Here is a 16999-nt window from a genome sequence, read left to right on the forward strand (position 1 = left end):
GGATCCACCTCAGAACATTTTTCTTCATGGGTATGTATAACTTCAACTCCAGAGTAAGATCAAAAATACTCAAATAGCTGTGAAGTTAGCTTTCTTTTTTGCTGTAGAGGTGAAAAAATTGTTCCTTCTTCTAGGTGTTCAACTGGTTTAATAGTTAAGTTGACAACACAAATTAGCAGGGGAAAATTTCTTATGTGGGGGAAGTCCCATAAAAATATGAGATTCAAGGGCAAATTGCATAATTGAGGTTTATGTGCCATTCTGAGCTGAGGAATGGGATAAGGGCCTGGGCTTCAAAGGGGAAAAAGATCATTCACAGGATTGTAATAAGGGCAGATGTTTGGTGATTAAAAGTTTGCCCTACCATTTAGGTAGGCCATCCAGATAAAAAGTGATCTGTGATAATAACTGTTCTAGGCCAGACCCCCTATCTAAATTCTTTTAGGCAGTTAAGGGAAAAGTAAAACTTCTTTCTGAGTCTGCTGGGTTATGATTACCTTCAGTTCAAAATAACCTACATGCCAGAGTGGTATAATTTGGGGTGGTACATTCTGCTCCCCCTCATTGCCATTGAAATGATAATTTTAGATCATCATACTATTTATTTATTTATTTATTTATTTATTTATCATTTTGCATAGCCCAGGATTTATTGAGCTGCTGAAAATATCTTTTTCCTCTGGCACTTATTTATTTATTCTTTTAAGTGAGAGGCTGGGAGGCAGGGAGGCAGGGAGGCAGGGAGTCAGAGAGACAGACTCCTGCATGTGCTCTGACCAGGATCCACCAGGCAAACACCTTATAGCAGGGATCCCCAAACTATGGCCCGCAGGCCGCATGCGGCCCCCTGAGGCCATTTATCCGGCCCCCGCTGCACTTACGGAAGGGGCACCTCTTTCATTGGTGGTCAGTGAGAGGAGCATAGTTCCCATTGAAATACTGGTCAGTTTGTTGATTTAAATTTACTTGTTCTTTATTTTAAATATTTTATTTGTTCCCATTTTGTTTTTTTTACTTTAAAATAAGATATGTGCAGTGTGCATAGGATTTGTTCATAGTTCTTTTATAGTCCGGCCCTCCAAGGGTCTGAGGGACAGTGAACTAGCCCCCTGTGTAAAAAGTTTGGGGACCCTTGCCTTATAGGATGATGCTCTGCCCATCTGGGGCCGCTGCTCTATTGCTCTACAACTGAGCTATTTCACTATCTGAGACGAGGCCATGGAGCCATCCTCAGTGCCCATGGCCAGCTTGTTCAAACCATTGGAGTCATGGCTGAGTGAGGGGAAGAGAAAGCGGGGGGTGGGGTGGGAGAGAGAAACCGATGGTCACTTCTCCTAGGTGCCCTGACCAGAAATCGAACCCAGGACTGCCACATGCAGGGCTGATGCTCTGCCACTTGAGCCAACTGGCCAGGGCCAAGGTACTTATATTTTGTGCTATACTTTAAAGTTTATTTTATTTTTTGTGACAGAGGCAGAGAGAGGGACAGATAGGTATGAACAGACAGGAAGGGAGAGAGATGAGAAGCATCAATTCTTCATTGCAGCACCTTAGTTGTTCATTGATTGCTTTCTCATATGTGCCTTGACTGGGGAGGGGGGGGCTACAGCAGACCGAGTGACCCCTTGCTCAAGCCAGCAACCTTAGGTTCAAGCTGGTGAGCCTTGCTCATACCAGATGAGCCCACGCTCAAGCTGGTGACCTCGGGGTCTCAAACCTGGGTCCTCCACATCCCAGTCCAACGCTCTATCCACTGCGCTATTGCCTGGTCAGGCTTGTGCTATACTTTAAAACAACTATGTGCTTTCTTTGTATGTCTGAAAGGTAAAATATAGTCAAAATAATTGAAGGGGAAATGCCAACTTTATCTTATACATGTATATGAAATATAATCTTTATATGTCATGTTTTTAAACTTACATTTTAATGAAAACATTGCAAATTTTGTTCAATGTAGTTGACCAAATAAGAAACTACCTGAAGAAATTAAACAGGCAGGATGGTAGAAATCTTAACATAATTTTCTGTGAAACTGTTTACAGAAGTAGGCAAAGAGGTGCAGAGCCCACAAGGATGATATTTTGTTTATTTTTATTTTTATTTTTTAAATTTTATTTATTTTTAGTGAGAGGGAGAAAGAGAGAGACACAGAGACAGACAGGAAGGGAGATAGATGAAAAGTCTTAACTTATAGTTGTGGCACTTTAGTTGTTCATTGATTTCTTCTCATACAGGCCTTGACTGGGTGGTTCCAGCTGAGCCAGTGACCCCTGGCTCAAGCCATGACCTCTGGGCTTAAGCCAGTGACCATGGGGTCATGTCTATGTTCCTATGCTCAAGCCAGCAACCCTCTGTTCAAGCTGTTGACCTTGGGTTTTGAACCTGGGTTCTAAGTGTCCCAGGCCAATGCTCTATCCACTGTGCCACCACCTGGTCAGGCGATACTAGTTTTATTAGAATCTTTTGGTTAGTTATCCCTGAAATGTAATCTAGGGATAGTCTTTTGTAAATCTAGTAATTTAAATTCTTTTGTGTTTATTAGTCTTAGTCTCTGATGTCTGAGGTTAGCCTATTTTACTTAATTATTATGTAATTAAGTTTTATGTGTTAAAATATTTATTGTTATGTATTATATAATTAAGAATCATATGCATCCAAGATAAGCTGTTTGTGCTGAAGATTGAAAGAGTTGAGATTGCAAGTTGTGTCTGATTTTTAGACAGATGGCTATGTCAGTTGTGTTAATTTTCTGTGATTTGTCTGTTTCTTGTGACAAAATTGAGAATTTTTCTTCAACTTAAAGGAAACGGTTTATTATCTGTTGCTACTATAGATATAAGTTGAAATTATAATTTTAGTACTTTGACTTTTGTCTAGTGGGCAGTTTTCAGACTATACACTGTGCTCTGAGCTTCTGGCTAAGTTCATAGGGCACTTAAAATCTGTCGTAGCTCTTTAAAATAATCTTACGTATGCAAAAAAAAAAGCAATAAGGATTTTCAAGAAGGAAAATCTTAAAGATATAATAACAAAGCCACAAAGACCAAAGTAAAACCAAAATTTCTATTATATTAAATCTCATGTACTCAATGGTTGAATTAAAACCAGACATGCCTTTATATTCACTCAAGTGAAAAGTCTGAATGGGTCGTGTCGATATGCCTAGTTGATAGCTTGATAAATTATTACTTCCTATGGGTGAGTGGAAGGTACTACTTTGAAGTAATCAACATTTAAACTAAAGCCTTGTTTGTTCTAACATATTATAAAGCAAAGAAAGATGCATTTTACTTGTAAACTACAAGATGATTACTTATAAACTATATATAATTCAAATTTTATTTATAACATCATTTTCTCTTCCCTTGACAGTATTTTTTAACAACAAAGCCCCTTCATAATTGGTAATACTGGTCTTTACATTTTTGTTTATTATTGATTGATGAGAGAGAGAGAGAGAGAGAGAGAGAGAGAGAAACATCAATCTGTTCCTGTATGTGCCCTGAAGGCAGAGATTGAACCTATGTGTATCAGAATGAGCTCTCTGACCAGGGCTCAATCTTTACATTTTACGTTAGTATTAAAGGATACCTCTGATTTTCTGATTTACTTTACCTAGTAGACATAAGTTATTGCATTTTCATTTTGTTTATGTCCATTTTACTTCCTAAAACTGCTGTTATTGAAGAATTAAGTAGTAAAGTGTGTTTTGGTTTACAGTAACTTTAATATTCTTTTTTTTTTTTTTTTAATCCAGAAAGAGCCCCTGACTTTTCAGAAAATGAGCTGAAATTCAAATGGGAAAAACTATTGGGCCCTGATTATGAAGTAATGGTATGTTGAAATCTTTGAATAAAAACCTCTCATGTCTCATCTCGTGTCAAGCCCTTAGCATTTCCATCTAAAGAAGTAGGAGAGTCAAAGAGTAGCCAGACTCTTATTTTTTTCTCCTGCCTTTCTTTCCTATTCAATCAATCGATTTTTTATTTTAGCATTTTACTCTATAAAGAACAATTAAGACTGCACACAAGTTTCAATTAGAATTAGCAGACCCTCAGTTCATGTTGAAACCATTTAAGTCAACAATAGGCCGAAAAAATGTTCAGAGAGAGAAGGGCTTGCCTTTAAATTTATAACCTGTCTCAGCTGCTTAAAATTGCTGGCATTTTTATGATTGCTTTTATGATCTGTTTGTTTTATTGTACACTGAAAGGGCTGTGGATATTAGTCCTGTGTTTCACAAAGAATCTTACAGTTTTATGAGAAAAATGAAAGAATGATTATCAAATATATTTGGGAGAACAGGAAGTAATTTAGGTTAGGTATAAGTTTATAGTGCCAGTGGTCCATTAGACTTCCTTTCACCTGTTATTAGAGTCATTGAGTAAGGGATTGATTACATTTCCCCATATGAATCCACATGAAAGCAGAAAGCTGTGCTTAGAAAAGCCTCTACAGTGTTCACTAAATGCGTTAGTAATAAAATATCCTATTAAATTTCTATTGTCATTCACATTTTCTTACATATGTATATCATTAGTACTTGCTGGCTGGTTAGAGTTTTTTTTTCTCTTCTTGGTTCAGAATATACAGCTACTATCTATTGTCAGAAATTTTCCAGTGTCATTAAGATGAGTCAAAACAGTTCATACTTTTTTTTTTAAAAGCGAGAGAGATAGAATGGGATAGAGATGAGAAGAATCAACTCATAGTTGCAGTACCTTAGTTGGTCATTGATTGCCTTCTCTTACGTGCCTTGACTGGGGGGGGGGGGCTCCAGCTGAGCCATTGACCCTTTGCTCAAGCCAGGGAACCTTGGGCTCAAGCCAGTGATCTTGAGGTCAAGCCAGTGACCATGGGGTCATGTCTATGATCCCATGCTTAAGCCAATGACCCCGCGCTCAAGCTGGTAAACCCGTGCTCAAGCCAGTGACCTTGGGGTTTAGAACCTAGGTCCTCAGCATCCAGGCCAACTCCCTATCCATTGTGTCATTGCCTGGTCAGGCCAATTCATACTTTCTCTTGCTAATTTTGTACCTGCATGTCAGTTCACAGGAACTACGGCTTCTTGACATCATAGATTTTGAATGTCATCTTTTTATTAGGCCATCACCCTGCAAATGACCTGTTCTATCATCCTTTATGGTTTGATATTCAAAATAATTTTGTGTATCAGTATTTATAAATGACCAGTTTTGTGATGGGCTCTTTTTTGTTAAAATTGTATCCTTAAAACTACCCCTCCAGATATCATTTATCACATGGAGAGGTTATCAAAGAGGGGCTAGAAAGAGGGGACGGAATTTGAAGTCAGAAAGTTAAAGCTGCTCTTATTCATTAAGAGTTGTAACTCGTTCTGAGGGATTGGGAGCAGAAAGGAGAAGCCAGGCAAGATGAATGAAGGCATGCATACATGTACTCCAGTGTTGTTCATTTTATTTTCTTTCAGAGTCTACTTATCTGGAGTACTTTTAAAAGCTTTAGTTGGATCATTAACTTATCTCCTCCCTGCAGATGTACCATATTTTATTAACAATTTACAGATGCAAATCATCAGTAAAGTATCTTGCTTGTAAGCCATTCATTTCTCTGGATGTCCACCACTGAAGCTCTGAACAATAGTTTGAGGACAGGATTAAAAGCTTTAAGTATTCCATGAGTTTCCCACCAGTCCAGATCTTTCTGTTTGTGTCCTCGCCAGCTGTTTCTCCTAGGGAAATGGTGTGAGCTTGCTGTGGAAAGTCAGAGGTGTCAGTTTTTCCACAGTTGTGTGACTTCACTGACCTTGCACACGTTAAGGCTGGAATTTAAAAATAAAAATGACCATACTCTTGGTTTTGTCAAAAGAATTACATTTTTATGGATTCAATATAATGGAGTATTATATTAAAATTTTAGGGATCATGGATTAAAAATTTTTTTTTTTAATTATTGACTTTAGAGCAGCGGTTCTCAACCTGTGGGTCGCGACCCCGGCGGGGGTCGAATGACCAAAACACAGAGGTCGCCTAAAGCCATCGGAAAATACATATTTATTATACAATAAATAAAATATGTAATAAATAAAATATGTATTTCCGATGGCTTTAGGCGACCCCTGTGTTTTGGTCATTCGGCCCCTGCCGGGGTCGCGACCCACAGGTTGAGAACCGCTGCTTTAGAGAAAGAGAGAAAACCATTGATTTGTTGTTTCACTTACTTATGCATTCATTGGTTTATTCTTGTATGTTGTCCTGATTGGAGATTGAACTCACAACATTGGTATATTAGGTCAGTGCTCTAAACAACTGAGGTACCTGGCAAGGGTGGGATCATGGATTTTAAAAAATAGTATATGTATTTTCCCATCACCTTCTTCTTCAACTTTTGAATAACTTAGGAGAAAAAGGTTTTTGTGGAGAACAACAGAAAAGCAAATATTCTCTGAAATTTACATTATATTTATACGTTATACTAACGGAGTTCAGAAATATAGAAAAGAGATTAGAGTGCTGATCAGATGCATTCTTTCATATGGAACGCATAGGCTTGACAGATTTTTTAAAATCAGGAAATCTAGGAAGAAATAAATTATGCTTTTACAAATATTGGATATATTTTTTCTTGTAAATTTAGGTTGCTACTTTGGACACACAGATTGCAGATGATGCTGAGTTACAGAAGTATTCGAAGGTAAGCATTATTTTTTTAAAAAAGGTGACCTTTTCTTTGTTGTTGGAAGAACTTGTGCCAAGTTCTTGTCAAAGAAAGTAAATTAGTGCTGTGAACTAAAGTTACCAGAATTTTGTCTTAGACATTTTCTGGAAATGTGGTGAATTCTCACTTATGAAAGGTGACAGTTAGTTATGCCTGGGAAGAACGTGAGGTCCCCTTGTACCGCTTCCCAGAAGCTAAAAACTCAGGTTTTACTACTTTGCTCACCTTAAAGGTAGTATACAGAGTAACATTGTGTGAAGTGTGAGTAAGATTTTCAGATATTATAAGAAGGCCATTTAAAGTTTTCCTTAAAATCAAGACCACAAATAGACTTGAAAAAATCCTCTGGGTCCAGATGTTTAAGGACAGAAATCCTCTGAGTATAAGCAATGTTTTTTTTCTTGAACTAAAAAAAAATTTATAGTAAGAACTTTATTTTTAATGGCAAAATGCCAAAAGTTAACTTTTCCAGTTTTTAGGGTCCTCTTACTACAAGTTAATCTTATAGTTCCTGTTCTAGATAATCAACAGCCAGGGAATTGAAACTTAGAGAAGGCTTCTAGGTGGCTTGCTCAACAAATGATGAAAAAAGTAAGGTTCTCATGTCAGAACAGTTTAAAAAATTATACTGTAATCCCACATGGGGCATATGAGCTAAACCCAGTTTAAACTCTGCTGCCATAGGTGTGTGTTATAAGCTGTGGAGGCAGCCCCAACTCCTGGTGACTCTACAAATGAGTGGTGTTCACAGTGTCTTGTCCTCAGCAGCCCAGCTCAATTCCTGTATCCTGTGTCTACTGTTTCTTATATGGAGTCAATCCATTGCATAGTTCAGTGGTCGGCAAACCGTGGCTTGTGAGCCACATACGGCTCTTTGGCCCCTTGAGTGTGGCTCTTCCACAAAATACCACATGCGAGCGCTACCTCAGTAAGGAATGTACCTACCTATATAGTTTAAGTTTAAAAAATTTGGCTCTCAAAAGAAATTTCAATCGTACTGTTGATATTTGGCTCTGTTAACTAATGAGTTTGCTGATTGCTGACCACTGGATAGTTGGTCCTCCTCTTTTCCAATTGTCTTCAGATTTCTCCAGAATTATTGTCTTGTCTAAGGAACCCTGCCTACTCATGATGTGCCCAAAGTAGGACAGCTTCAGTTTTGTCATTTTTGCCTCCAGCAATGCTTTAGGCTAATTAGGGCCCAACTGTTTGTCTTTCTGGTTGTCCAGAGTATCTGTGGACTCTCCTCCTACACCATATTTCAAATGAATCAATTCTTTTTTCTCTCAGCCTTCTTCACTGACCAACTTTCACATCCATACATAGTAATTGGGAATGCGAGGGTGTGGATGATCTTTGCCTTTGTCTCTAATGACACATCTTCACTCTTGGTTATCTTTTCTGATTCTTCCACTGCCCCTTCAAGTCTCAGCTTTCTCTTGATTTCTTGGCTGTAGCCTCCATTTGAATTGATGACCAAACCAAAGTTAGCAAAACCTTTAATAATTTTGATGTCTTTATTATCATTGTTGAAGTTGTGTAGGTGATGTTCAAGTGCATTCTCTAATTCTTTGTAGCATGCCAGTATCCAGCAAATGCTTGCAGTTAGGTCTGAGTGCCTCTTCCTTTTCTGAATTCAGTGTGACCTTCTGGCATTTTCATGCCTTATGAGGTGGAAACCTTTGCTGCAGCACTTTGAGTGTCACTTTCCATGTGTGGGAAATTAGAGCAGTGGTCCTGTAGTTACTGCACTCCGGGCATCTCCTTTCTTGAAGACTGGGCTGTATAGCGAACGTTTCCAGTCTTTAGGCCATTGCTTTGTTTTTTATATTTGTTGACATATTCTTTTTAGGATTATGACAAATTAGTCTCTGCAGCTTGAAATAATTCTACCGTTATCCCATCTACCCCTAGTGATTTATTTCTTTCATTATTTATTTATTTTATGCTGTCACATGCAGTATTCAAAATGAGTTTTCTGTGTCCCATGTGGTTTTTGTAAGAACTTATTTCTTTAAATAGTTCTACCATTTCTTCCTTTGAGTACTTACTTGTGATGAATACTTTTCTTCCATAATTTTATATTAAGTGTGCTACAATTCTTTAAGTTTAGGTTTCAAGGCTGACACTGTGGAGAGTATTTATTTCCTTCTGAGATAACCTGCACTTTGAGTTACTTCCTTGTTGTGGGCCAGCTGACCAAGCTTTCCTTAGATGTGCAGTATGAAAGCAACGTGACACAACTCCTAGTTAATTTTAAATTATTTCCAAAATCATCTTTATATTTGATGACAGTGGTCACTAACTCCATCTAAATATATTGAGAGGGATTTATTTCAAAATGACAGTAAGAAATGTAAATGCTTCATCTAACTTCAATTGTTGTTAATTACTGTAATATAGTTAACCGATTACATTGAGTTCAAATTCTGACTTAATCCACTCACTAGTTTGTAAAATTATCTAAACTGTATGTCTCAGTTTTCTTGTCTATAAAAGGAAGATAGTAATAGATTAGTATTTGCTTCATGGGTTCTGTAGGCATTAAATATAATGTGCCTACAATAGTTGCAAGCACATAGTAGTCTGTTATTCTTTTTTTGTGTGTGTGTGACAGACAGAAAGAGGGACAGATAGGGACAGACAGACAGGAAAGGAGAGAGATGAGAAGCATCAATTCCTTGTTGTGGCACTTTAGTTGTTCATTGATTGTGCTCTCATATGTACCTTGACTGGGGAGCTCCAGCAGAGCGAGTGACTCCTTGCTCAAGCCAGTGTGACTTTGGGCTCAAGCCAGTAACCTTGGGCTTTAAGCCAGTGACCCCATGCTCAAGTTGGTGAGCTTGCACTCAAGCCTGCATCCTCAGAATTTCAAACCTGGGTCCTCTGTGTCCCAGTTGACACTTTATCCACTTTACCACCACCTGGTCAGGCTAGTCTGTTATTCTTAGTTATCATTCATATAAATCAATAATGTTTTTTTCTAAAATTATACTTTATATTAAATTTTTAGATACTGGAAATTTTTTATTTTACTCTCTTCCAGTTTATTAAATTTCCTATGCCTAATTTGCTAAAATCCACCTATTGAGTCCTTAATTTTAGTTATGCTCTTCTATTCTAAAATTTTTTTTTGTTTCTCTCTTTTATTTTTTTGTGTATGTATTTTTCTGAGGTGTAGAAGAGGGGAGACAGAGAGACAGACTCCCACAAGCGCCCAACCTGGATCCACCTGGCATACCCACTAGGGGGCAATGCTCTGCCCATCTGGGGCTATACTATGTTTGCAGCTGGAGCCATTCTAGTGCCTGAGGCAGAGGCCATGGAGCTGTCCTCAGTGCTTGGGCCAACTTTGCTCCAATGGAACCTTGGCTGCAGGAGGGGAAGAGAGAGACAGAGAGAAAGTAGAGGGGGAAGGGTGGAGAAGCAAATGGGTACTTCTTCTCTGTGCCCTGGCTGGGAATTGAACCCAGGACTTCCACATGCCAGGCTGATGCTCTACCACTGAGCTAGCTGGCTAGGGCCTGTTTTGTTCCTTTTTAAATTATAATTCTTTTGGTGGAATTCTCAATTAAAAAAAACGTGTATGTGCCATCTTTTCCCCTATTTCTTGAACATATTAACCACAGTTTATAAGGGCTTTGAATAATTCAATATATGGACGAATTTTAGATATTTTAGATGTGTTTTTGTGGTTTGATGTTTTCTCTTGTTATGGTTATTTGCTTGTATCTCTCACCATGCTGTAATTTGATTGAATGCCCATCATTGTGAATGCCAATTACAAAGCACTTAAGGTGGTGTTATCTCTGTCCAGTAAGGAGATAGTGTGTGTGTGTGTGTGTGTGTGTGTGTGTGTGTGTGTGTGTGTGAGAGAGAGAGAGAGAGAGAGAGAGAGAAAGAGATATAGGTGTGTGTGTGAGTGAGAGAGAAAGAGAGAAGGAGAGAGGAGAGAAAGAAATAGGATGTGTATGTGTATGTATGAGAATAAGAGAGAGAGAGAGAGAGAGAGGAGAGAGAGAGAAAGAGGTGTTGGTGGTCATCCAGACAAGGCAGAGTTACAGTTTTGGTAAGGTTCAGACTATGTCTGGTTTGCCTTTGCTCCTAAGATGTAGTCTTCTAGTACTCCACATTAGTCTGGGAGTATTTACCAATCCCCTCTATCTACTGGAGCCTGAACTCCATTTCTAGCTCCTTAATAGTTTGGGCCTCTGAAATTGTGTGTGTGTGTGTGTGTGTGTGTGTGTGTGTGTGTGTGTGTTTTTCTGAAGCTAGAAACGGGGAGAGACAGTCAGACAGACTCTCGCATGCACCCGACCGGGATCCACCCGGCACGCCCACCAGGGGCGATGCTCTGCCCACCAGGGGGCGATGCTCTGCCCCTCCGGGGCGTCGCTCTGCTGCGACCAGAGCCACTTTAGCGCCTGGGGCAGAGGCCAAGGAGCCATCCCCAGCGCCCGAGCCATCTTTGCTCCAATGGAGCCCTGGCTGCGGGAGGGGAAGAGAGAGACAGAGAGGAAGGAGAGGGGGAGGGGTGGAGAAGCAAATGGGCGCTTCTCCTATGTGCCCTGGCCGGGAATCGAACCCGGGACTTCTGCATGCCAGGCCGATGCTCTACCACTGAGCCAACCTGCCAGGGCCTAGGCCTCTGAAATTTTATCTTTTCTCTTAATAGTTTTCTGATTAGCTTTTTAGCCTACCTCCCCATATAGCATAGAACTCAAGAGATGTCCTTGGGTGAGAACACGGCTTCTCAGCTAAGATTCAGTTTATCATGTAGTTCAGCTTTAGTGATCTGTCCTCCCATGTTCAAAGCTATAAGACCCTGAATCATCATGTTCAATGATAAGGAAAGAGGATAATAACCATACTTTGTGTACATCTTATAGAATGTAATTGTCTTTCTCCAAAAAGAAGATACTCTTTCTCACCTTTATTCCCTAGTTTCTTACCACTAGTCTCACGAATTTTATCTTCCCAAATCAACTTTTATGGGATATTTATATATATGTGTGTATATATATTATTTATATGCAATGTATATTATATATGCATTTATTACACTCCGTAACTCTAGTATAACGTTGTGGAAGGGCTTAGAGTTAACCAGACTTTCAGAGCCACCTGATAGAAACTCACAGTACATTCAGCTGTTCATTCGCTCATTCATTCATTCATTCATTTATCAAATATTTAAAAATATCTACTCAGTGGTCCTCTGTTGGGTACTGGAGTTTCAGAAGAGAACATAGCAGAAAAATATCCCTGCTCTATAGAACTTACATTTTAGCGAGGGGAGATAAAATAAATAAGTTATATGGTATGCGTGATATTTGCCATGCAGATTATTAAGGCAGGGAAGATGGATAAAGAATTCAGGAGACTGTGAGTTTGCAATTTTAGATAGGTTGACCAGGGAAGGTGACATTTGGACCTGACCTGTGGTGACACAGTGGATAAAGTGTTGACCTAGTATGCTGAGGTCACCAGTTTGAAACCCCTGGCTTGCATGGTCAAGGGACATATAAGAAGCAACTATGAATTGATGCTTCCTACTCTTACCTCCCCTTCTCTCTCTCTCCTTTCTCTCAAATCAATAAATAAAATCTTAAAAAAAAGAAGAAGAAGGTGACATTTGGGAAAGCATTTTAGAAGGTGAAATAGCAGCTTAGTTTTTCTTCTACAAAATATGAACAATAATAATGCTATGTTGTATATAATTAAATATAAATATATTTAATATATAATGTAATTAATGAAGCTCAGTGCCAAAACATAAAAATTGCTCAGTAAATGATAGTTATATGTTTCATGTACTTTTAATCTGACCCTTTAAAGGCTCCTTTTGAAAAGCAATTTTTATATGCTATTATGAAATATTTAATTATTAATTATTATTTGAAATTTTGTTGTGGTGAAAAATTTTTTTAATTTAATTTTTGGTTTGGAAGAAATAGTCACCCATACTTGCACTATTTTCTTTTCATATTTAGTTGTTATCTATATATGTAGATTCACATGTATATAGTTGGTACACCCAACCTTTTGTGTAATATATGTATATACTTTTTCCACATAAAACTGTCATGTATATTTACTTTTTTACATCAATTTCTTCCCCTTTTTTGTGATAGAGACAGAGAAGAGAGAGAGACAGAGAGAGGGTCAGATAGAGACAGACAGGCAGGAAGGGAGAGAGTTGAGAAGTATCAATTCTTTGTTGTGGCACCTTAGTTGTTCACTGATTACTTTCTCATATGTGCCTTGAACCTAGGTGTGGGGCTGCAGCAGAGTGAGTGGCCCCTTGCTCACACCAGCGACCTTGGGCTCAAGCCAGCAACCTTGAGCTTCAAGCCAGCGACCTCTGGGCTCAAGTCAGTGACCATGGGGTCATGTCTATGATCCCACACTCAAGCCAGCAACCCTGCACTTAAGCTGGTGAGCTTATTTGCAAGCTGGATGAGCTTGTGCTCAAGCTGGCCACCTCATGGTTTTGAACCTGGGTCCTCTGTGTCCCAATCCGATGCTCTATCCACTTTACCACCGCCTGATGGGCTCAATTTCTTATTTTTTGAAAATTTATGTATTGATTTTAGAGAGAGAGGAGGAGAGAGGGACAGAAACATCTCTCTGTTCCAGTATGTGCCCTGACTGGGGATTAAACCAGCAAACTCTGCGTATCTGGACAGTCCTCTAACCAACCGAGCTATCTGGCCAGGGCTACATCAATTTCTTAATTATAAATGTCCACAGATATTTATTTTGGTGAATAATTATTGATTGGTTGATTTTAGAGAGAAAAAAAGAGAAGAAGGGAGAGAGACAGAAGCAGGAGAGCACTCATTTGGACCTCCATTTAGTGCTGTGTTCACTGGTCACTTCCTGTATGTGCCCTGACCGGGGATAGAACCTGCAACCTTAGTATTTTTGGACAATACTCTAACCCAGCGGTTCTCAACCTGTGGGTCGCGACCCCGGCGGGGGTCGAACGTCCAAAACACAGGGGTCCCCTAAAGCCATCGGAAATACAGGTTGAGAACCGCTGCTCTAACCAACTGAACTAACTGGTCAGGGCCATGAATTATTATTCCCTTATTAGAAGTTTAGTTAATTAAGTTACTTCTCATTTCTCCTTACAGTATATAAAAGAGACTAGCTTTTCAAAACCCATTTCAAAGATAAGAATACTAAAATTTGCCTCAAACTTTATAGCTAGATAGTAGTAGAGGCAGGTTGCAGCTTAGAGCACATTCATTCATTTCCAAAATAATTACTAAGCTCCTCCTACTCGATGCCTCACTACTACCACCTGGGGGAAGCAAAATGGAAAAGGTGTTCCCACAGAGCTTAGATTCTGGGCTTAGGTAGGAGCGTGATTATAAACAAAAAATAACTTGGTAAGATGTTTGTAGATTGTAAGAAATGATGCAAGGGAACAAACAGGATGATGAGAGCCTAACTGAGGGCGGGGTGCTTTAGAGAGAGAGCCAGAAAGAGCCTTTTTAAAAGCTCAGGCTTGAAGGATAAGAACTGCTCATCTGGGAAACAGGTGATCTGCAGGAAAGGGCTAGCATATATGAGGAATGGAAGTTGTTTGTTTCAGAGTGTCTGGGTCAAACTAAGTGAAGAGTGATTAGATGAGGGACACCAGGTGCTCTGTGGCCTCGAGATCCATGGTGGTAAGCCTGTGGAAAGACACCAGTGGAAAGATTTAAGCAAGGTAGTGTCTTGGTCTGAGGTCAAAGCTGCATGTTTTTCCTCTGCCCCATCAGCTTTCTTTCTTTTTTTCTTCTTTTCTCTTTTTCTTTTTTTGCAAGGTAGGGGGGAGGGAGAAAGATGAGAAGCATCAACTCATAGTTGCATTGCTTTAGTTCGTTGATTACTTCTCATATGTGCCTCAAGTCGAGCCAGTAACTACTTGCTCAAGCCAGTGAACTTTGGGCTCACGAAGATCCTATGCTAAGCCCCGGATGGTTTCTGCACTCAAGCCAGCAATCTTGGGGTTTTGAACCTGGGTCCTCATCATCCCAGGTCGACACTCTATTTACTGTGCCAACACTGATCAGGCCCCATTAACTTTCTGATTAAGAAAATTATGTGCTTGACCAGGCAGTGGCACAGTGAATAAAGCGTTGGACTGGGGTGCAGAGGATACAGGTTCAAAACCCTGAGGTCACCGGTTTGAGCACAGGCTCACCAGCTTGAGTGCAGGATCATAGATAGACATGACCTTATGGTCACTGGCTTGAGCCCAAAGGTCGCTAGCTTGAGCAAGGGGTCACTCACTCTGCTGTAGCTTGCTGGTCAAGGCACATATGAGAAAACAATCAATGAACAACTAAGGTGCCACACCAAACAATTGATGCTTCTCATCTCTCTCCCTTCCTGCTTGTCTGTCCCTATTCATCCCCCCCTCCGTCTCTGTCACAAAAATAAAAAGGAAGAAAGGAAAGAAAATTATGTTTCATGGTTGTCATTGGTTTTCATAAGGATCTCGCTGTCTTTAGATGGTCCCTCCAGTTTCCACCCCATAGCCACCACTTTTGAAGGGATTATGATTCAAGAGGCATCTTCATATATTGTGGGCCAGTGGACTTGTGGAAGAAAGGGAGGTGAAAGCAATTTACAGTGGCTTGAGCATTACCTGTACTGCTTCTAGGAAGCTGTTAGTTATGACACAAGAATAGTTTTCCCGCATCTGGGGAAGACTTGCACTTTTGGGGATGGCTTTCTTGGCAAGTGTTTACTATTAAGATAATCACAGTGTTGTGAGAGAGAAATATTAAGCTCATTCCAGTGATCTTGCTGCTGGCCATCAGTTGTGATATGAAGTGAGCATTATTAATATTCCTCTTGTGGGAAACAAAAATACTAGGTACAATTCTCTGGTTTTGAACAAGGCAGAATGACAGATTTTGCTTGATTTTTCCTTCTAAATTGTATTCTCTGAACCATCCTCTGAATGACATAGAATGTGAGTTTCCTCCTCACTCTCAATGAGTAAATACAATTTTTCAGGCAGTGGGATGACTGGGCTCTCCAGGAGTTGCATTGTACATTGCCACTCAGTTACCAGGGTCAGTTTTTGCTTTAACTACATTATCTCCTTTATTTCTCACAGTTACCCTATTGGGCAGGAGATATTTTCTCCTTTCCATTTTTAATATGTGGAAACTGAGTGTCAGGCAGTTGAAGTGACTTGCCTAAGAGCATATGTAGTTAGTAAGTGGCAAAATCAAGAAATAAGTCAGGGGTTATTTGGCATCTAAGTCTCTGCCATTCTTTAATCTTTTGAATAGATACCATATGGAATATATATATTTGAATAGATAATATAATAATAGATAAGGTATATAATTTAAAAGTTACTGAAGTTTCCCTCCCATTCCAGTCCCCTTCTATTTCTCTCCAGAGACAACCAACCTCTGTTACTAGTTCTCAAGCATGTAATTGTATACTTTGCTGGTCTCAAATAACTATAATAACAGTGGTTATTGACTATGGTAGATGGCCTATCAGGAACATCAGAGGAGCTTTTTCAAAATACAGGTGTCCTATTTTGTTACTCCTGACCAATATTTTGATTCCATAGGTTTGGAGTGAGGATTGTAATTCTTTTCTTGGCTTACTCCATTGAGAATTATTGGTTAAGCCTGACCAGGCAGTGGCACAGTGGGTAGAGTATCAGACTGGGATGCAGAGGACTCAGTTTCAAAACCCCAAGGTTGATGGCTTGAGTGTGGGGTCGCTGGCTGGAGCCCAAGGTCGTTGGTTTGTACAAGAGGTCACTTGCTCTGGAGCCCCCCCAGTCAAGGCACATATGAAAACACAATCGATGAACAACTAAGGTGCAAACAACAAATAATTGTGCTTCTCATCTCTCTCCCTTCCTGTCTGTCTGTCCCTATCTGTTCCTTTCTCTGACTTTGTAAAAAAAAAAAATTATTGCTCAAGTATTGCTAAAATGCCATATGTGTATTCAATGAAGGAGGTGTTATTTCTTCAAGACAGAGGAAGAAAGTTTATTGGGAGGATGGGATTTGAGCTATACTCTGAAAAATGGGTTTGCAGAAATAGGAACAGTGGATATTCCAGATAGAGGAAATGCCATGAGCAAAGGAAGAGAAAGAGTTGTCATGTGTCAGAAGCTCAGATATCACCTGGGCCAGACAGGTCACATAAATATCTGAAATGATGTGACAACTGATACTTGACCTTGGTGTTAGAAACTGAAGAGAACCCTCAATATATTTCTGTACAACAGAACACACAGTGTTTATTTTTTGAACATCCAGAATTAAAA

General features: G+C 39.5%; 1 protein-coding gene across 8 annotated transcripts in view; it reads left to right on the top strand.

Moving 5' to 3' along the window:
• The window catches only part of PATJ (PATJ crumbs cell polarity complex component), a 411472-nt gene that overhangs the window by 49697 nt on the left and 344776 nt on the right, over positions 1-16999 (top strand). For all 8 annotated transcript variants that reach the window (XM_066376436.1, XM_066376440.1, XM_066376442.1 and 5 more), the window contains exons 13-14: positions 3758-3834; positions 6616-6672. In XM_066376436.1, the coding sequence (XP_066232533.1) occupies positions 3758-3834; positions 6616-6672 (134 nt within the window). The remainder of the gene's footprint in view (positions 1-3757; positions 3835-6615; positions 6673-16999) is intronic.

The sequence above is a fragment of the Saccopteryx leptura genome, chromosome 3, assembly GCF_036850995.1.
Source record: "Saccopteryx leptura isolate mSacLep1 chromosome 3, mSacLep1_pri_phased_curated, whole genome shotgun sequence".
In the NCBI taxonomy this organism is placed as follows: Eukaryota; Metazoa; Chordata; class Mammalia; order Chiroptera; family Emballonuridae; genus Saccopteryx; species Saccopteryx leptura.